Here is a 22,899-nt window from a genome sequence, read left to right as displayed (position 1 = left end):
CTGCTGACCCTTAGATTCGCGACCAACTGCCCCAGCTCGGGGCAATTGCAAGGCTCATAATACCAGCATGGGCCAGGGAGCTGTGTCCTACACAACTAGGCTGAGGAACAGCGGCTTGTACCAGAGTGTGGGGAGGGGGAATTATTGGCCACTTTTTCACTTGTTGATCTTTCAGCCACACCCCTGCAAAATAGGGTTCCTTTGTTTTTTCCCCCCTCTCTCTCCTCCCTCCTTCCCTCCCTCCCTCCCTCTCTCCATCCCTCCATATCCTAGTCTACTTGTCACTGCCCAGGCACTTATGTCTGCACCTTATTGTCTGCTTTATGCATGCTTTTCAGTGTTGTGCAGTGCTTTATTTTTTTCTTACCCTTTTTTTTAGTTGAAATTTGACTTATCTTTCAACAGTTAGCCCAGATGTTTGCATTTTCTTTTGTATCTATATATCATTTAGCTTAAACACATTCCACATTCATTGATAGTTATTTCAGATAAAAATGTGACATAGATTGTGTTGGCAGAGGTAAAAGGGAAAGTCCTGCTCTGAGACCGTCACAGTATAGTGAGAGACTTATGATAAAGTGCCAGAGTACAAAGGAGAGTGTGTTTAACTTTGGGGGAAGGGGAGTAGTGAAAACAATGATACCTACACACTGATATAGCATTTACTGCATGCCAGGGACTTTCCATATATTAACTCAATTCTCAAATTGTGAAGTAGCTACTACTATTATTCCTACTTTTGAAGGGAAAGCTGGGGTTCAGAGAGATTAACTTGCCCAAGGTCATATAGCCAGTATGAGTTGGATTCAGATTCAGGCAGTTTAACTCTAGGTCCTGGGCTCTTAACCACTATGCTGTCACCTTAAGGAGCTAAACCTTGAATGTTGGTGAGAAATTTTGTGGGTTCTCAGGGAAGGGGGATGCTTGCCAGCAGAAAGGATAGCCTGTTTAGGTAATTTGGCCCCATCTGGAGCACTTGTTCTCACCGGACGCAGGGATAGATATGGAAACTATAGATAGAATAGTTGTAAAGTGCCCAATGATAAAGACTCCAGTCAATGGGAAGTCCTCAAGGATTTTAACCTGGGAACGACTTATGTATGCCCATGTGAAATTAGCATTATAGATTACTCTCATGTGGAGGGTGGATTGATTCTTCCTTTCAGATAGGAGAGAAACCAGTTAACAGGCTGTTTTCAACAGTCTAGATGTGGCAGAACTAAGGCAGTGGAAGAGGGACTGGAGGGGACATAGGAAAGCGATATGTAGGAGGTAGAATTGACAGGACATAGTGATTGAATAAGTACATGTGCTGGGCAGATGAGAAAATGAGGAATATAGAAGAACAGAGTTAGAAAGTAGGTAAGTTTGGTTTCAAATATATTGGATTTTTAGTGCCTATGAGGCATCTAATCCCTTCCCTGCCAAACTAGAATGTCAGATCTGTAAGGGTGAGGATTGTGTCTTTTCATTGCTTTATCCGTAGCACCTAGGACAGTGGCTGGCACATTGAAGGCACTCAGTTGTTTAATTGAATGTATGTGGATATGTCTAGTTGGTAACTTGAAATTTTGATTGGGAACTTAGAATGAGAGGTCTGCGTTTCAGATCCAAATTTAGGAATTATTAGTCAAAAACAGCAGAGATTGCCAAGGCTAGATAGCACCGAGGGGAAAACAACATTTAAGGCCCAAGGGGAAGAAATGGACTAATTGAAGGGGCTGAGAGGAATAGGAGGAGAATGAGAGGAGTCCCCAAAGTTAAGAGAATTTTTAAGGAAGTGGCCAGAACGATCACTGAGGCAAAATACTGCAAAGAGGTCAAGATTGAAAAGTATTGGATTTGGAGATTAGGTATTCACTATGTGAAAGTTCTGTGAGACCAAGGCGAACTTGACTCGTAGAGCAGTGTATGAGCAGATCCTGGGACAGACAGGAAGATTCAATGCTCAGGTGGACAGACAACTCAGCCTTCCACAGGACACCACTTCTGAGAATGCAGAGGTGGTGAGGCTAGATTTATTCGTACAAAGGTTTATTGATGGGTCTGAGGGGAAAACAGATGCTAGTATTTATTTCTTTGGGATGTGGGAGGCAAGGTCACTTGTTGAGAGTGGGAGTGGAAATGTGGTAGAGGTTTAAGATAATAAAAGTTTGGAGTAGTTACTAAAGGAAATCAGAAGGGTAGCTGAGCAGATCTGCTCAGGATTGTTTTAAGATCCTAATGCAATTTGGAGACCATTAGTTTGTATAAAACAGTTAGGAATTTTCTGTAGCCACACTCAGCAGCTCAAAAAGCAAAAAGAAAGTTAATGGTTGACTGATACTGAATGGGAATTTGCAAGCCAGGTATGGCAAAAGAGCCATGGGACTTGACAGGACCAGGAGGAAAGGTTTTGGAATGGATTGGAAAAGGAGGGAAGCAGAGAGGGGTCTAACAGACTGGAGATATATGGATAGGTCACAAGACTGGATGGATTGATAAGGTCAAATTGTACACATAGTAAAAGTGGTGGAGGAGTATTTTAGTACATAAAAGTGATTGTCTTCCTTACTACAAATAGATTTCTTGAAGGCACATTTTTTGTTCATGGCATATCCTTCACAATGCCTAAGACAGTTGTTTGCATATAAGTGCTTTAAAAAGTTTATTAAATAAATGCATGTTAGTGTATTGCATAAGAGTAAAGGGTTATATTTATGTTTGTACTCCCGGTGACATAACTTTGACTTGTAAGGAATGCATAGGTAGACACCATTAGTACTACCCTCGTAATATTTTACGATTTCTGGTATGGTCCCTGAGAGGAAATCTTGTTGCAAATGCCAGTTGTAACTTTTCTCTAGCCACCTTCAGCAGCTCAAAATGAAAACAAAGAAAGTTGATGGTTAAATTGATCCTAGAGGTGGGAATTTGTAAGTCAGGTGTGGCAAGAGAGCAATGGGAGTTGACGAGACCAGCAATAAAGACATTGGAGAGACATATCATGTGACCCTAGTAATGTTCTTTCTGGGATGGTATACAAAAGGAAATATGGTTGCAAATGCCAGTTTCCAGAATGTGTATGTATAATCAACCATTGATTTGACTGCTAGGTATACAGGGCATAGAGTAATAATGGAAATGATGTGTTATAGGACTTCCAAAATCATAACTGGGCTAGGAGTTAAATAGATTTAAAACTTGACCTGAATTAGTGAACTTAACAGAATTTACTTCTGTCTTGTGGGGTTTTTATTATTGTACTGTAATTACTTTGTTTTAAAATAGTTTCTTAGCCCAGTTATGGTTGCCACCTTTCTTTCTACTCCTTTCGCTTTCATTCAACAAATATTTGTTGAGAGCTGTCCCTGAGAGTATAGCAATGAATAAAACAAAATCTATGTCCTCATATAGCTGACGTTCTAGTCAGGGAAGACCATTAAAATAAATAAAATGTAGTAGATGGTGAACAACTGCAATGAAAAAAATGAGGGAAGGATAGGGATTGTTGGGGGTGGGGGTTGATTTGCAGTTTTAGATTAGGGTACCCAGGCAAGGCCTTCATGAGCGGTTGACATTTCAGTAAAAACTTGAAGGAAATGACGGAGTGAGCCATGTAGATAGGTATCTGGGGGCAGGATGTTCCAGGTAGAGGGAACAGTAAGTGCAAAGATTCCTGAGCTGACAGCATGCCTGTGTGTTCAAGGAACAACAAGGAGGCCATGTGGCAGGGCTGCAGTGAGCCAGAGGAATAGTAGGTTAGTCAGAGACGCTATCAGGTCAGATTATATTGGGCCTGGGGAGCCACTGTAAGGACTTTGGCTTTTCTCCAAATGGAAACTCCTTAGGTTTTGAGAAGGATGATTTCTAGTTTAACAGGATCATTCTGGAGGCTCTATAAGGAGTAGATTGAAGAGGGGAAAGGGCAGAAGCAAGAGACCAGTCAGGAGGCTATTGGAATAAACAAAGTTATTTTCCTTCTTTTCTTCCTCCTTCACCCATCCATCTTTATGCATTTGCTTTTCTGGCAACAGATAACAACTGATATTTTGGGAATGTTCTAAGGTAGATACTTTATAATAAATTATAATAAATGAGTCAGTGTAGTAAACTAGTAGTGAAATTTCTTCTTTTTTAAAAAAAGATTTTATTGGGGAAGGAGAACAGGACTTTTTTGGGGAACAGTGTGTACTTCCAGGACTTTTTCCAAGTCAAGTTGTTGTCCTTTCAATCTTAGTTGTGGAGGGCACAGCTCAGCTCCAGGTCCAGTTGCCATTGTTAGTTGCAGGGGGCACAGCCCACCATCCCTTGTAGGACTCCAGGAATCAAACTGGCAACCTTGTGGTTGAGAGCCCACTGGCCCATGTGGGAATTGAACCGGCAGCCTTCGGAGTTAGGAGCATGGAACTCCCAACTGCCTGAGCCACCAGGCCAGCCCTGAAGTTTCTTTATTAAATGATTATATATGGAGATCTAATCTACCAACAATAGGGCAGTGTCTCTAAATTATTTTTCTATTGATATTGTATTTGTGTTACTTAATCCATTTTCTCTGTCCAGTCTTTCTCTTGACCATGACACAAATATTTAACCTAGTCAGTCTCTGGCAAAACAAAGTACAATATTTATTGGCCTGGATAAGGATTAAACCAGTGAAGGTAGTCTAGTTAGAATTTCCTCAGACACACTGACCTCACTAGTTGCAGAAAGTTAATTAAATGTTGATCACAAGTTGTTTGTTTTGACTCTTTCCCTTAATAAAAACTGTAAAATTGACTTTTCTGTAAACAAAGAAGAAAATCCAAACATTTTATGTAATTAAAACTAAATTTACAATATGATATTTTATCAAATCTGGGGTGCAATTGATTAGAAGATATATTTTCTTTTATATACCACTAAGAAAGAAAAAATATTACCAATTAAGCTGTAATTTATCATCATTTTCAAGGCATCCCTGTTTCAGATATGTTAAAATGTGAAAATATGCATCTAGAATTGAAGAAATATATCAGGTTAGCTTTCAGTGAAATTTTTGTATTGATGTGGGGCGTAATTTCATTTTACTGGCTGGCTTTATAATAATTCAGAATAATCTCCCCATCTCAGAATTCTTAATTTAATCTCACCTGCAAAAGTTCTTTTTTATCACATTAGGAAAATCCACAGGTTCCAGGGATTTGGATGTGGATATCTTTTGGTGAGCCATTATTCAGCCTACTACAGTAAACATCTTAAAAGTGGCCTGAATGTGAGTAAAGAGAAAAAAGGAAACAGATTTCTTAAACTAAAACTACAGTGAGGGGTTGGTGAAGAGGTAGGAAAGACGATATGAAGACCTAATAAAACTAAAGAGAAGCAAGAAAACCAAAGAACAGGGTATTTTGTAATGTTTCCAATATTGCAGAGGCAATGAGATAGTTGAAAAATGAAAAAGAAAACTGTTATTCCAGCCAACTTTTTTTTTTCCCCAAAGGTTTTATGGGGAAAGGGGAACAGGACTTTATTGGGGAATAGTGTGTACTTCCAGGACATTTTTTTTTTCCAATCAAGTTGTGGAAGGTGCCGTTCAGCTTCAAGTTGTCCTTTCAGTCTTAGTTGTGGAGGGCGCAGCTCAGCTCCAGGTCCAGTTGCTGTTGCTAGTTGCAGGGGGCGCAGCCCACCATCCCTTACAGGACTGGAGGAATCGAACTGGCAACTTTGTGGTTGAGAGCTCACTAGCCTATGTGGGAATCGAACTGGCAGCCTTCGGAATTAGGAGCATAGAGCTCTAACCGCCTGAGCCACTGGGCCGGCCCCTCCAGGCAACCTTTCATTTCATTTCTTTTATCAGACAATGGGCTACATGTAGCATTGAGTACAATAACAATTTTTAAACATTTTAATATTGTTTTACGTAAGTTTATAGTATAAACTTCTAAAAATATGATTGATTGAAATTTATAAACTATTTAAATTATCAGTAAATTTTTATTAAATGCCATCGTAGATCATATGCAATTTGATTAATTTCTTTTGTGAATCTTCAGTTTGATTTTGTTATGGTTTTTCTAAAAAAAAACAACATGTCTACTCAGTCTAGAACCAATAGTGCAAAAAATGAAATAGTATGTTACTTTTTTCATTACTAATAAAGTTAAATAACCCTATTTAGTGAAAAACCACAAAATTCATCTTTTAATAAATCACGAGATTTCCGTTTAAAGAAGGCTTACTTTTTTCCTATTTATAAAAGTAATACATTCAAATTTTGGAAAATAGGGGGAATAAAATAATGTATAAAGGAGAAAATCCACTGCTATTCACATTTTGTTTCTATTTCCTATAAACCTTTTATGTATGCATTTTTTAAAATGTAATTGAGATCATAGAGTATAAACAATTTTGCTTCCATTTACATTAGACGTGAAATTTGAAATGTTAGTGACCAAGTGAGATTGGCAAAGTAAATTCTTTTACTGGGTTTTACAACTGGAGAATTTGAAGCAGGCTAGTTAATTAGACTAAAGATTTTATATCTTTGCAGCTGGCCAAGACTTTATCTTTTAGTGTATTTGATTCTCTTATAAGCCTCCAAATTAGCCGTACATATTAGAGTTGTTTAAAGGGTAAGAAAAGTGGATAAAATTTAAGGATTATAAGTAGAATTAATGATAAGAATTATAAGTGGAAAAGTCCCTTCATAGACAAGTAAATGGAAGCACTAATAGAGAACATATCCAGTTCTTCTACTGTATTAAAGCTTATAGAATAAAAAGTGAAATTTATTTCATATCACAGGAGTTGAGTACTGTAGCATTTTTCTTAGCACTTAACATATATGTAATTAACTATAATTAATAGTTTAATTGTATATTCTTGAATTAAAATAAGTAATAGTTAGAATTATTGACCAATATTCTTTTTATTATTTTTCTTGTTCTTAAAGGTAGATACATTCCTTAATTTTAGAACATTTTAATGGACTATCTTCTTGGAAAATAGTTTAATTTGGGGGTGAAACTAATGAATCGTGGTTAATACGTTGTATCATGCAAAGCATAGTTGAATAGTGTAGAATGAAAATTGGGTAAGATAATGACAAAACCAAAGCACTTGCCCCAAAATATATATGTAGATTAAATGAACTTAAGTACTTCTTTAAGATTTAAGATTCTTTTGTTATTTTAGTTTTGTTTTTGCATTGTCTTATTATGTGGAATAAGAATGAAATTATATAAAAGCCCACAGAATTTTCATTTGTGTATTATTTTCTAGCTTAAAGCAATAAATGTAGATCTTCAAAGTGATGCTGCTCTGCAGGTGGACATTTCTGATGCTCTTAGTGAACGAGATAAAGTAAAATTCACTGTTCACACAAAGGTAAATGTGATTTTGTACTTGTATTATTTTAGCTATCGTAGTAATGTTACATATGTAATAATATATTGACTAGAACTTTGGAACATAATTAGAAACTTTTTTTAGTTTATAATTCACTGCTATTTTAACAAATATTTTAGGGAAATGAACTTTTTAAAGGTTAACTTTTATTTATTATTAGTTTCATATGTGCAAAACAAGGTACTTTTAGCCATTTATACCCCTTACAAAGTGATAACCCCAACAAGTCTACTACCCATCTGATACTGTACATAGCTGTTATAGTACCATTGACTATACTCCCTAAAGGTTAACATTTAATAATTAATCAGAGAACCTAGACATAAAGCAAATTTAATTTTCTCTAGACTTTTATTAATATCTTTTACCATTGTTTTCAATTTTGTTGTATTCAGTTAATCAAATTGCTGTCTTACAAATTATTTTCTTTTTAGAGTTCAGCTCTCAGGCACATTTTCAGATAGTAGATCTATCTATTTTCCTTTCTTTGAATAGTTGAGCTTGATATATATTAATAGGATAATTTTTAAGTAATAGTAGCAGTACAGTATAATAAGAGGTGTCTACCTGTATTAGTCTTTTCTTAATAGAGTTTTAAAGCACTGATAATCTTTCATATGACTCATTTTTAAAAATAAGATATAAAATGTTTATTAAAAGTTTTTAGTGTAATTTTAATTTTTATTAAAGAAAATCTCTATCTTTGCAGAGTTCATTGCCAAATTTTAAACAAAATGAGTTTTCCGTTGTTCGACAGCATGAGGAATTTATCTGGCTTCATGATTCCTTCGTTGAAAATGAAGACTATGCAGGTTACATTGTAAGTGTTGAGGTTCCATTTTGATCCCATTTTTAGGAGCTTTTTAGATATTTTATTATGTGTTGAAATCTTGTTTAGGATTTTTTAGTGAACTGATATAATTTTCAAAAATTGCCAGTTACAAAACATAATTGGCTACCACCTTTTATCCTGAATTGTCTTGTTTGGGAGTTTGTGGGTATGGATTGTTATGCTCCCTCATTTAAATTTAAATTCTTACTGTGTTAGAGTTGCACAGGCTTGCCCTGGGGATTAATTAATAGGATGTTATAAACCTTACTGGAAGGCTGCTTAAGAGGTTATCTAATCTAAATATGCACGAAATGTTGTGCCTCAGCTGTTGACCACACTAGATTTCTGAAATTTAGTTTCATTTGATTTCTTTGAAATCATCCTGATCTGATTCCATCTCCATCCTTGTGGCCATTCCTTCTCAGTCAGTTGCTTCTATTTTTTCCTACAATTCAGAGTTTAGTGGACAACTGGCAATACATTTTTTTTCTTCTTTTTTTTACAAATACTAGCTTATATAAAGGATACAACTCAGGAACACCCAAATGGAAGAGGTGCATAGGATAAGGTATGGGGGGGAATTGGCGCAGAGCTTTCACACCCTCCCCAGACGCACCCTTTTCCCCTTTCCCAGCCTGTCAGTATTTTCACCAACCTGGAAGCTCCTTTTCCTCTTCACGTCCTATTTCCACCTTTTTTCATTCATCTTCTCGTCTGGTGGCATTTTCTTACTACTTTCTCCTCCCATTGATTAAGCACTCCTCAAAGATCTAGACCAGTCTTATTTATCTCTGTATGCCCATTGCTCAGCATCACGCCTGGCACATAGTAGATGCCATGTGCGAGCATCAGTGCATGTTTGCCGGACTATACTTGATGCTTCCTACCCTCTTGTTTTCATTGGTATGACCCTTGTTGTTTTTATTTAATTATTTAACTTTTCCCTTACTTATCCTGTCTTCCTCTTATCTTACCTGCTGTCTTTAATGTCCGTCATTTCCCCTTAACAGTTCTTACTTATAGGCCCTTCCTCCTAAGATAATTTTTTTTCTTATATCCCTCCTTTGAATATTTCTCTTCTAGATCTTCTTTTTTCTTTTTTAAGGTAAGTGCTTACTTATCCCCTTACTGTGGGTGAAAAGAGTAAGATTAGTCATTAATCTGTGTCTTGTTCTTGTTTTTAAGTAAATAGTTTCTGTCATTAATCTGTGTCTTCTCTTGTTTCTAAGTAAATAGTTTCTGCTTCTGGTATACTTTTCCAATCCAGGAACCCTTTTTAACATCCCTTGCTTGATCATTTTGTTAGCATTCACTAATTTAAAAAAAAAAGCACACACAGGATAGCATAAAGGTACTGTGAATTCATTAATTTAAAAAATACATTTGTATTTAATCATACAATTTACATACTTTTGAAAATGGTATGCGCATTTGCTATACATATTTATTTAGTGTATAGTCAGATCTTAATGGCGTATGTATTTGAGGACTCTAGGTTGCCACGGAGGAATCTACAGATTAAATTTTGGGAACTATTGTTCTAATACTAGAAAATAGTACTCTATTATAATAATTTCTTCCTTAATGTAAAGGATTTCAATTTCTAGACCTAATCAAATTCTCTAACTTGACTTGGGGTATTACTGGTGCCCAGTTCTCATTCACACAGTCTTTTATGGTGGCTGTAACACTGCAAGAAATAAAACAGTCTTTAAGATTAGTGCTTTGTTTCTGTTACAGATCCCACCAGCACCACCAAGACCTGATTTTGATGCTTCAAGGGAAAAACTACAGAAGCTGGGAGAAGGAGAAGGGTCCATGACAAAGGAGGAATTCACAAAGATGAAACAGGAACTGGAAGCGTATGTGATTTTTGTTGTTGCTTTTGTTAATTATGCTTGTTCTAATGCCCTTTTTTTTTTCTGAGCTCTCTGATATCCTATCCTTTTAATCGTTTCACCACAGTGACCCTTTCTGGATGATGCAAGTTTTAAGTCACACAACCAGTGTTAATGATCATGATCAGAGCCTACAGGAAAATTATAGAATAATTATCTGCATTGTAAAGTCCTTTAAATTAAGGTTTTAAATAGACTGAAAATTTGTAATGGAGGATCCAAAAGTTTATAAAAAATAGTAGAAAGGGAAATACTTTTTAAGGCAGAATAAATTATTTTGTTGTTTATTTACAAGTTCTTAGTCATTGCCAACCTGGTTCTCTTTTTCCAAATGTGCATACTACCATAACTTCTTTTTCTCATAGAAGTGTGTGCTGAGCAACTCTGCATATACTGGGGGTTTTTTGATTTTTGTTTTTTGGGGTGTGTGTGTGTGTGTGTATGTGTGTGTTTGTGTGTGTGTGTGTAATTTTCCCCCCCTTTTCTCTGCCTATGGCTTCTAGCTGAAGGGAAAAGAATAGGAGCAAAGTGACAAGAGAATACCTTTAAAATGTTTGTCATTATATGATAATTAGTTTCATGTATACTAGAAATGTATTAAATCTTTGAAAAATTGAGATATTTCATCTTCATTTTTAGTGTACTTGCTGAAAATACAGAATCTTTTCCCCTTTTACTAAAAACATTTGAAGTAATTTTGGATTTGGTATATGTCGTTTTTCTGTATTTTGAGAGTTATGCAAGGAAATAACTTTCCTTGCATTGTCATCACCTCCATCACTCTTTTTCTGGTCATTTCTCTCCTTCATGCATTTCCTTTTCTCCTCTTCCATTTAGTTTCAGTTTTTAAGCATATATTCACACTTTCACTTAGACTCCTCTTCAGAATGCTAAACTCTTGACAAGATAAATTAGCAAAGTAGATCTTTATCAAACTGTAAGGTGACAGATATTTTAAGAATTCTGTCAATGCTGGGTGCAAGCAGTAGTCTGATAGCAGATACACACTTTTATAGTTTATAAGACTGAAAACTGGAAATTAGCAGAGCACATTAATATTGAAGGATCTGTGGTTTTCCAGTGGCCCTGATCATGATTCTTTTGTGGTCTGGTTAGGGGTTGGATAACAGAGAACCTTGGGTTTATTCTACTGCTACCTCCATCCTCTGCATCCTTCTTTTTTGTCTTCACTGAATGACTACCCTCACAGAGATCAAACTTCTCCCAACATTGGTCCTGCTGGTTTGCTGGTATGTAAAACTTATCCTCCTTGCACGTAGTTGAAGCAAGAATATTGGGCCTTTTCCTTGAGTGCTTTTTTTTCAAACTGACATGTATTACTGTATGATTGCTGTGATTCACTGATATTAAAATATTTTAAACACAGTTCTTCAATGTAATGGCAAAAATTAGTCTCTCCATGGTGTGTTTCTGGGTCATTAGATGAAAATATTTATTAATGTTGAAAATATGCTTACTTAGGTTTGGGTTTCCTACGAAGATGTTTAAAAGCAGTAATTATGTAGAAATTGAATCATTACAATTATATCAAATAATTTGTATAAAAACAAACACCCCTATAGTTACCTTTAACATCAACTTGCATAGGATGAAAGGTTCATAAAACCTAAAAATATTAACATTTAACTATAATAAGTACTATTAACTAGCATGAAGTCTTTTCAGAGCTGGGTTTTATATGTTTTATTAACAGTTCGACTAAAATCTTTGTTTACATGGATTATATCTTTGTTTCTCTAATTTTGCATTTAGAATAATTCAAGGAGTATTTGCTGAAAATATTGTTGCAGATGATTTTCTAGTTGATGCAGTGTTTTACCTTTAATTTTGTGTATTGTTTTTAGTGAATATTTGGCAATATTCAAGAAGACTGTTGCAATGCATGAGGTATTCCTGTGTCGTGTGGCAGCACATCCTATTTTGAGGAAAGATTTAAATTTCCATGTCTTCTTGGAATATAATCAAGATGTGAGTATTAAATTGAATAAAATAGTAATCAAGGCTTATTTTTAAAGAGTCGTTGGAAAAGGCAGGGAGTAGTTAGAAAAGGCTTAAGGCTTTCTTTTATGTTATTATTTTTCAAGGCAGTTTAAAATGATGCTTTTTCAGTGACAGTGCAGTATTTCAGTAGAACTTGAGTAGATTAATTGAAGAAATGATGGCAAATCATGTCACCACATAGGACATTGATTTTCATACTGTACTGGGAACTTTTTAAGAAATATAATTGTAAAATTGATTAATGTTTCTTAAATTTGAGTTTGGAGTTTTCTGAATCCTTATGGAGCATTCTAGGGAGGTGTTTGAGCTAAAGAATTCCAGATTTCTTCTGGGTTAATCATTGGCTCTTGATCTGTTGAACTCACCTTCTTCAGTGCCGATGTTCCCTTTTTTTTTTTAATTAGAGCATAAAAAACATTTAATAGAGTCCAGAGTACAAGAAAACACTTCAAACTTTAAATGATTGTTTTATAGACACCACATAAACATGCACTCTCCGTGTCAAAACTATTTCTATGGCAACTGAAATAAGAACAGGATAAATCTAAGATGATGTTTGAAATGCATAAACAAATACTTTCTTCTAAAATAAGATTTATTAGAGAAACGGTACTAAAAATAACAAAGATTCAAACATTTGCTCTATTCTACTTACATATAAATAAGATAGCTGTTGATGCAAGACACACACTCCTTTACCATCTTTCCATATGCACCAAGCATTCTTATATCAGAATAAGCTGTTTACCATCTATACTTTACATAGTAAAGCATTTCCAAAAATTGTAATGTATACAGTGACAAAAAGGAAAAAAATTACCACAGTAATTCTGGACATATGAAGAGTAATTAAGCAGCTTCATAATCAAACCAGGCTTCTTTACTTGCAATAAGGGCAATTCTTTTCATTCTCCACCAAATACTTAAGTTTCAATATATGAACATGAAATGACTCTTACTTTTCCTTCCTCCCTCCCTGCCTAAAATCTCTGTTACAGTACCGAAAAAGAAATTGAGGTGGTTGAGCTTTAAAGGGTTTCTTTTTCATTCATGGTGCTGGCACAAAAGTTTTCAGTGGGTGGGTGATACAGATCTTGGGATCTATCTTTGGACAAGATTAACTCATAATTTTAGCAGAATACAAATATAGAGAGCGTAGTGCTCGTTTACTTACCAGTCAACATCAAGATCAAAGAATTTTCTGTATATGAATTTGCTCTTTTGATTTGGATTTAGTAGATATGACAATAAAATGTCTAAGCAGTAGAAAAAACAATTTTTTAAGTCTAGCAGTAGAAAAAACAATTTTTTTAGACATTTTGACAATAAAATGTCTAAGCAGTAGAAAAAACAATTTTTAAAAAAAGGATATGAAGGAAACTCAGGATCACAGAAGTATAGCAGTTTAAGCATGGGTACTTTCACAAGCATACATGTGGTATGTGGTCTTTTTAAATAGGAATAGTAAAGAATGCTGGCCATGTCATGAATTATAAGAAGCTAAAAATGATTCGTGAGTAGGATTGCTAAAGAACCCGTGGAAAGAACTCATGATAATGCTGCCGTCACTTTTTTCCCTCTATGAGTTTGTTTTTGCCGGACCTTATTTATGGTGTGGCCTAAAACCTTAGTAATAATTTGGTAGAGCAGCATAGGCATAACGTGAGGCATGGTAGTGTCAGTGCAAGGTCGCTGGAGCCAGAGAAGCCGTAGCCTTATGTTCCAAGTACTCTATTCCATTGCCACAGCCATAGCACTATTTGAAATTATATACCTGTGTTTTAAAAATGTGTTTATATATTTATTACCTATCTCCCTCTACTACAGAGGAATTCTCTGAGAGGAAGACTGTAATTTTTCACCACTGTATCCTCACTATCTTAAAATTGTACCTGGCAATTAAGATGTAAAATAACTGAGAAACAACAGCTTGAAACGGTGTTGGGGGGGAGGCGGGAAAAGGGAGGGAAGGATGTAAAGTAAGTATTTGTTAAAATGATAAGTGAAAGGTTGTTAAATGTTTAGATCAGCTTTGTAAATGACTTCCAAAATCTTAGGATTTCATAAATTTTCTCCCACCAAAGTAGATTTATTTTTCTTCCTTACAAACTATGCTTAACAGAGATGATGATGATGCATTATAATAACCCTTTTAATATCAATAAATGGTGTTTTGGGGAAAGCCTAAAAAGATGAACTGGAAGGTATTTTGCAAATACTTTTTAATTACCTAATAGGAAGTATATTAATAGGTTGTAGATTATAGGCCCCAAAATAAAAGGTTTGTCTCAATCTTGTTTCAAATGCTATTTCTCAGATTGTTATTCAGTTCAGTGATGTTGGAAAAGAAATTTGTATGTGCTATTCTGTTGTGTGAGTTTCAGAGGGTCATGGGACTGATGAGCTACTAAAGTAAGGCTAGGGTATCTCGAAGGCTAAAAAAGGTCATGAAGCATCTGTGAAGCCTAGAAAAGCTTGTGTCAGTATTTAGTTTTATGAGAAATGATTGTGCAATGAGGAATGATTGCCTTTAGTATTGCTTTACTTTACTTTCATAGTTGTGCACCTTTTCTGTTTCTAGTAGGTATGGTTTGAGTCCACTTCACAGTAGATTAAATGTGTAACCTATTTAATACTCCGTCCTTAGATTCTTGCTAACTCCTCCATGGCCACACCCAGGACCTTGCCTCACTTCTGAGTTCTTAAACCTTAGTATTATGAACTCCAAACTTAGCCTTTTGTCTTACGGCTCTTTCTCCCCTATCCCATTATAGTTCTTTGACCTCTCCTGCATTTTGACTTTGTTAGCAGCCCTTTTATCCTTACTTCTTTCTCATCCAGCCCAGAGTGCTTGCTCCATCATTTATAACAAGGTTGTGACATTAGACAGCTCTCTCCCATTTTCCATAAAAGCATATTTCAACCCAGAGTAGTTCCTTTTGATCAGATTCTCATCTTGTTCACAGGGAAGTGGAAGCCAGTCAGTAATCAAATCCCTGAACTTCCTGTATCCCCCACAACCCTCAACCACCTTGGCAGCCACACTCGTTTATTAGCTTGCTTGCTTTTTTCTTTTTTTCCTTCTTCCTCCCCAGTCTGGGTGCCTTTTATTTATTTTGCTTGCCTAACTACCCTGGCTAGAACCTCCAGTACAATGTTAAATACGTGGGGCGAGAGTAGATATCCTTGTTTTGTCCCTGATCTTAGGAGGAAAGCATTCACTGTTTCGCTACTATGTAAGTAGGATGTTAGCTGTGGATTTTCACAAATACCCTTTAGCAAGTTGTGGGGACAGAGTCCCAGAGGAGCAGTTTCCAGGCTCTCGGCCTCACGTGGGGAGGTGCTGCTTTTGGTAGTGAATGACCATCAGCTGTGATTGGTTGGCCATCGGCTGTGACCGGTTAGCCAATTGGCTACTGATGTAACTGTGGGCTGCGTTGATTGGTTGGTTGGTTGGCAGGCAGAGAAGTGAATGGCGGACTGTGGATCGTGTGGCTACTACTGCGTGTGTCTCGCCAGGCTGCCAGAGAGAATATAGTGGTATGACTCTCTTACCTTTGGCTCTGTGGGTGTTTCTTTTTGGCCTAGCCACATCTTGCATTCTTACGTGGGGAGCGGGAGCTGAGACCTCAGCAGGCCGCCCTGCACGACACATGGCACAACACATGGCGCAGCGAGCAGGGTCTCCCGCACAACACAAGTTGAAGAAGCTCCCTTCTGTTTCTAGTTTGTTGAGTGTTTTTATCGTGGAAAAAAATGCATCTATTGAGATGATTATGTGGTTTTTGTCCTATATTCTGTTAAAATGGTGCATTACACTGTGCCTTTCCATTTCTAGCTATGCTAGGTCCCATGTACTTCTGGATCTTTGGGATCTCTTCAGAGATTTTTCCTCTTAACTCTGTGGCTACTTCCCAGTATCCTTCATAGTCTTTTTCCTCCATATAGTCATTCATTTAAGTCTGATTCTTCCTAGGTTCCTCATTGAGTTCTCTAGGTGTCGAGAAGTTCTTCTAGATTTCTAATTCCATAACTTATCCCTCTGTGATCTGCTCTACTCCTGTGGCTTCACATACTCTACTATGCTGTTAACTTATAAATCTTTATCTCTCCTGAGTCCCAGCTCTGTTTATTAGACAGCGTCCTAAAAACCTCCATTTAGATGTCCCCTTAGCATTTTGCTCTCACTTGAACTCTTCTTTCATATTTTCTGTTTCAAAGAAGGAACCTCCCGGTTCCTTAAAACCTGCAAATTACCCATGACTCCTTCTACTCCCCATTCCTATTAGGAGTCACCAAATCCTGTCTGTTTTATTCGCTTACTATATTAGGAATGTGTCCTCTTCCTTCTACCACTAGACCTAAAGATTAGTTTTGACTTCCATAGCCCTTGTCTGGATTATTGAATCTGGTTATTCAACCTTTAGGCAGTCTTTCCTTTCTCATCCCCTAGTCTGTATTAAGTTCCTTGGGTGTTCCCCTAGTGCCCCGTGGGCACCTCTAACATTATACTCCTCACACTGTATTTAATCATTTACTTACTTCTCTGTATCCTCCTCTGCACCATGAGTTTCTTTAAGAGCAGGGACCACCTCTTAATCATCTTTATATTCTTAACACCTAGCCCAATGCATGACTGTAATATATATTTGTTATTGGTTTGTTAAATAAGTAAATTAATCACTACCAAAAACTTGAGTAAAAAACAAAAACATTGTGTGTTGGGAGACCTAAAGACAGAGCAGTGAATTCTAACTTGGAAGGGTTACATGAAGAGATAGATGCCTTTTAACTTGAATTCTAACTTGGAAGGGTTACATGAAGAGATAGATGCCTTTTAACTTGAATGTTTAATTAAGTCTGAATAGCATTTTCCGTGGGAGGGGAGGTACCATTTTAGGTATAGAGGAACCTAAAAGTTCAGAGTTTCTTTTGAGAACTGTTCGGAACATATGGTTCTGTGGGGGTAGGTTGGTAGATGGAAAGTTAAGATGAACCAGATTGTTGAAAGTCTTGAACACCATGCTAAGAAGATTGGCCTTAATTTCTCTGAACATTGTGAAACTCTGTGAAAGTTACTGAGTAAGGAAGAGATGCTCAAAATTTGATTTTGGGAAATTATCCCAAGCAGTCGAATGGATTGGATCAAGATGAGGAATGTTAACTAGTAGTCCAATGTAGTGGTCTAAGCAAAAGGTAATGAGGACTTTTGAATAGCACAGTGGGAATGTAAAGAGACAGACTTCAGACATTTGCTGGTAGGATTTGAGCTGTGAGAGAAAGAAAAGAAGTTGTAGATCATTTCAAGATTTTTTAATGAGAGGTATGAGATTTTAAGGAATAATGTGGGAGACTGGTTGGATGGAAGGGCCATAAAAAGGGAACCAGGAAGAGGAAAAATTTGGAATTTAGATTATAATACGTACTGTTTTAGACACATCTAACGTGAGGTTAGCAGAATCTCCACGTAAGGATAGGATATCGGCAGTTGGATCTAAGATTCAGGAAAGAACTTAGGGGTAGCAATAGAGATTTGTGAGTCATTTACATAAAGATGAACATTGAAGCCATGCCAGTAGATAAGTAAATTAGATCGGATGTTCCTTTATCGGACACCCTGATGCAGCAAATGGGAAAGGCAGAGTTAGCTGCTTCTTAGTGTTACCTTTAGAGAACGATTCATGCCGCTCAAAATCATCTTTTGTGTCCCTTGTACTAGAAGTTGCCGACCCCAAAAACAGGACAGGAGATGATGTTTGAATGATTTCAGAATGAAGAATTTGCAGAATGTATTTTCAGAGCATTTAAAGAATCATATGATAGTATATTGTATACCATTAAATTTTATGTTTAAAGGAACTCCTGAATTAAAATTTTAGTTGTCTTTGTGTTATATAGTAGTGCTTGACAGAGTATGATGAGAGGGCTACTTGCAACAGAATTATCAAATATACTTATAACAGTTGAGGTATCTAAGCCTTATTGTAGATCAGCTGAATCTGAATCTTTAGGGTAAGGCCAAACTTCTCTTTATAATGCCCTCAAGTTTGAAAATCACTTATATACATGATGAAATTGCTACTTTATTGAGTTTAAAAATTGGGATCCTTTTGAGATTGCCATTTTGATGTCAGAGAATAAAGGAGTCGTTACTTTCCATTTGTGTTCTTAAAAAAATGCTAACTTATATTTACCTTTCTTTCAGTTGAGTGTGCGAGGGAAAAATAAAAAAGAGAAACTTGAAGATTTCTTTAAAAACATGGTTAAATCAGCAGATGGAGTAATTGTTTCAGGAGTAAAGGTAAGATTTTATCTGATTAACAGGAGTACTCGATTGAGAATTTGCCCCTTTTAAGAGGGAGCTAGATTGAGATTTCAGATGTGCAGAAGATTATACTGGAGTAAAAGAGAAGACTTTATACTGATGTGCAGAAGATTATACTGGAGTAAAAGAGAAACTCTTCAGAGAGCTCCCTTCTCCAGGGGTGAGGTGTCTGCAGGTCCAAGGGGATTTGCCCACTTGGAGCCCAAGCTCCTTCCCTCCAGACCAGACCGTGTTCCAGTTATCTATTATAAAACCCCATATTTCCTTGGCCAAATCCTGAGCCTTTTTCCAGGTCCTGTGTGGGCTTTTTCCCTGAGTTCATCCTCCTGTGGGTAGACTATGCCACTGGTTTGTGCGTTCCATGGGTGATGAAGGGGTGACGATGAGAAAGCTGGGTAGAGGGAAGGAAGGGACAGGGAGAAGATCAGTGTGCAGGATGGAATGTCCAGCCACATGCATATGAGGTCCCTCTGGGTGCCCTACAGAGCTGCAGGGTAGACACAAAGAGGGACTGTCTCCATCTGTACACTTGCCCTTGGCCTTACAAACGTTAGGGGCAGAACTGAATTTAGATTGGGAATTAAAAGAACTCAGTTGAGTTTTTCGTCTTGTCTCGTAGTATCTTTATGACCTTGAGAAGAATCACTTTCTTGCTCTGAATCGATTTTCAAAATGTGGTTAATAATACTGCGTGGTTCACAGGATTGTTTGAAAGATTGAATGAGACAATATGTGTGAAAATATTTAGAAAATTAATTAATTTACCTAAATAACACCTAAAAGTTTCTTAATGATGTTTTAAAAATGGTACAGAATTGATTTATCTGAAAACTTTTATTAGAATATAAGGGGAAAATGTTTATATCACATTATCAAGCAAAAACTAAGAGATAAATAATGCTACTTTGTAATCATTACCTATATTTAGATAAACATCTGCAATAAAACTTAGGTGTGAAGTACTATTTATTTTATTTTACTTTGATTTTTTCAGAGACAGGTCAATTCGTATGTTGACTATGCATGTGCTGTTGCTACTTTCTAATAAGGACTCAGCTTACTTCCATTTAATGCTGCTTATGCACTAATAGTGAACATTTTTCTTAGCATTTAGTGTAAACCACTATATTGATTATGCTTTTCATAATATTATTAGTTATGGCATGACTAACATTTTTTGAATGTTTACGTGTTTGGTAGCCCACATTTTTTTTATTTAGTCTTTACTACAACCCTGCGGGTTAGATAGTGTTATCCCCATTTTTACAGTTAAGAAAACTCATATACATGATTTACAGATTTTAAATGACATTTTGTTGGTACTAACTTTTGCTTGTTGTGTTCTATTGATGTGGGTCTTGAATTACATCATTTCAACTGGTGCTTTTTCAGTAAACAATTGGTATTTTAGAAGGGAGGAAAGTACTGTTAATAATTTTTATTTTTAATGTTTATCTGGCTTTGTTCCAAAAAAGAGTGAAGACAGTGGTGAAGGCAATAATTGCCCCAGACAGCAGTGAGGGCCCTCATGACTAAGGCCTGGCAACCTTTAGGAATGGCGCATAGAATACATGAAAGACCAAGAGAAGCAGACTTTTACTTGTCTATCAGAATTTTTTTCTCAAAAGCAATTGGTCACTCCCACCGGCAGCAGTGTATTTGTTGGAGTGTAGAGCAGAGCAGAGCAGGAACACGTTTCAGAGTGCAACATATGAGTGTGAACCATATGGGGAGCTGCAGAACCATAGATTTCTTACTTGATATATCGATAAAAATGCATGAATGTTAAAGTCTGAACTTGGTGAAATCAGTATAACATCTGATCATTAAAGGATAGAGGTGCTGTTTTACTGATCATCTTTTATGATGGTAACGTGAACATAGTGGTTTACATATCCCACTAAAGCAAATAAGTGAAAAAAATTCCTGTTTTCTTTTGATCCTATAGGATGTGGATGATTTCTTTGAGCATGAACGAACATTCCTTCTAGAATATCATAACCGAGTTAAGGATGCCTCTGCTAAATCTGATAGGATGACAAGATCCCACAAAAGTAAGGTTTTTCTCTGTGGCTAAAGCTTATATTTTTTTGATGGAATAATTACATATAAAGTTATTATGTTATTTACAGGTTGTAAAAATCTTTATATATATAGTGGTGTTTCTTAAACTGTGGTCTATGGAGCCTTGACTCCGAGGCCCTTTTTAGCAAGTCTGTGAGGTCAGAACTATTTTCATAATCATGTTATGCTTTTGCCTTTTTCACCATGTTGACATTTATACTGATGATGCAAAAGCCGTGGTGGACAAAATTGCTGGTGCCTTAGCACAAATCAAGGCAGTGGCACCAGACTGTACTAATCGTCACTGTATGCTTCCCCTCGGTGCATTTGCAATTTAAAAAATGTTTAATTAAGAATGTCCTTGATGAATCAGTAAAAATTATTAATTGTATTAGCTCTCCCTTGAGTACACTTTTTATATTCTGAGTAATGAAATGGGAAGGTATATATAAAGCACTTTGTATACTGAAATATGATGGTTCTCTCTAGAAAGGCGTTTTAGTGAACTGGCTGCTTTTTCAAAAAACGCCATTTTTACTTGAAAGAGTGGCTGACAGACAAACTGTCATTATTCAGACTTCAATATTTGGTAGACATTTTCTTAAAAATTAACTAAGCAAACCTGTCACTTCAAGGAAAACAAAACACAGTATTTGTTAACAATGATAAAAAAATCAAGCTTTCCAGCAGTAATTAGAATTTTGGAAACTTGTCTCCAATACTATGAACTTGCTTTCCAATAATTAAAGACTTGTCTAAGGACATTGATGATATTATGAATGTGATATTTTTGATATTGTATACGAAAATGTGTTAACATTTCATAAGTGTGCCAAGATTTGCATAATTCATTGAAACAATATTTTCTAAATGGTCAAGTGCATGGTGTTACAAAATCATGTATGTAAAAGATTCATTCAAAGTGCAAAATAGGGTAAGGGTTTTTTTAAGCAGCTTTATTGAGGTATATTTGATATAAATAAGATGCAATGTTCAGAGTATACTATTTGATAAGTTTTGGCATATGTGTAGAATCATCATTACAGTTAAATTAACGTATCCATAACCACCAAAAGTTTCCTTGTGGTCCTTTGTAATCCCTCCCTCCCACCTGTAACCCCAGGCTACCACTGATCTGAGTTATGTCTTTATAGATTAGTTTGCATTTCCTAGATTTTATAAGAATGGAATTATATAGTCTGTATACTTTATTGTCTGGCTTTGAAATTCAACAAATTTATTTTGAAATTCATCCATGTTGTATGTATCAATAGTTAATTCCTTTTTATTGCTAAGTGCTACTTCATTTTATGGATATACCACAGTTTATTCAGCTGTTGGACATTTGGGTTGTTGCTAGCTTTTGGGAATTACAAATAAAGCTTACTTACATGAGCCATCTATATGTAAGTCTTTGTATGGACATATGCTTTCATTTCTCTTGGGTAATACTTAGCAGTCGAATGACTGGGTCATGTGATAAGTGTGTATAATTAACTTTTTAAAAAGTTGCCAGACATTTTTCCAAAATGATTGTACCATTTTACATTCCTACCAGTTGTGCAGAGTTGCTCTTCATCCCTATCAACAGTGATAACCTGTCTTTAATATTAGCCATTCTAATAGGTCAGGAGTGGTATCATGGTGTGGTTTTAGTTTGCACTTCCCTAATGACTAATGATGTTGAACGTCTTTTCTTGTGTAAAACCTCCAACTTGATTCTTTATCTAAGTTTTTTTGGCCCCTCTAGGTTCTTTACATTTTCATATGGATTTTAGAATCAGCTTGTCACTTTCTACAAAAATACCTGCTGGGATTTTTTATTGGGAGTGTGTAGAATCTATAGGTCAGTTTGGGGAGGATTGACATTTTAAATTGATCTTCTGATATATGAATATGGTATACTCTCATTTAGTTAGGTCTTTAAATTCTCTCAGCAGTGTTTTATAGTTTCCGTATACAAATGTTATTCATCTTTAGTTAGATTGATTCCTAATTATTTTTTGATGCTATTGTAAATAATGTGTTTTTTACATTTCAATTTCCAGTTCTTTGCTAATGTATAGAAATACCGTGTATTTTCAATACTGAACTTACATCTTGCAACCTTACTAAATAAACTCTCTAATTCTAGTAATTATTTTGTAGATTCCATAGGATTTTCTACATAGATGATAATCTGCTAATAAAAACAGTTATACTTCTTGTTTTCCAATTTGGATGCCATTTATTTCTTTTCCTTGCCCCCATTGTACTATAGCTCTACCCTCCACTGCGGTGCTGATGGAAGTGGTGAGAGCAGGCACCTTTGCCTTGTTCTTATGGGAAAAGCATTCGGTCTTAAACCATTAATTATGATGTTAGGTGTAGGTTTTATCCCTAGATGCCTTTTA

The 22,899-nt window shown here is 36.0% G+C and overlaps 1 protein-coding gene across 2 annotated transcripts in view; it reads left to right on the top strand.

The window, feature by feature from the left end:
- The window catches only part of SNX6 (sorting nexin 6), a 50,800-nt gene that overhangs the window by 2,858 nt on the left and 25,043 nt on the right, over positions 1-22,899 (top strand). For both annotated transcript variants that reach the window (XM_033109031.1, XM_033109030.1), the window contains exons 3-8: positions 7,240-7,344; positions 8,075-8,185; positions 9,938-10,059; positions 11,961-12,084; positions 18,323-18,418; positions 20,391-20,496. In XM_033109031.1, the coding sequence (XP_032964922.1) occupies positions 7,240-7,344; positions 8,075-8,185; positions 9,938-10,059; positions 11,961-12,084; positions 18,323-18,418; positions 20,391-20,496 (664 nt within the window). The remainder of the gene's footprint in view (positions 1-7,239; positions 7,345-8,074; positions 8,186-9,937; positions 10,060-11,960; positions 12,085-18,322; positions 18,419-20,390; positions 20,497-22,899) is intronic.

The sequence above is a fragment of the Rhinolophus ferrumequinum genome, chromosome 6 (assembly GCF_004115265.2).
Source record: "Rhinolophus ferrumequinum isolate MPI-CBG mRhiFer1 chromosome 6, mRhiFer1_v1.p, whole genome shotgun sequence".
Classification (NCBI taxonomy): Eukaryota; Metazoa; Chordata; class Mammalia; order Chiroptera; family Rhinolophidae; genus Rhinolophus; species Rhinolophus ferrumequinum.
Note: the sequence above shows the minus strand (reverse complement) of the source record. Positions and strands in the feature narration are given on the sequence as shown.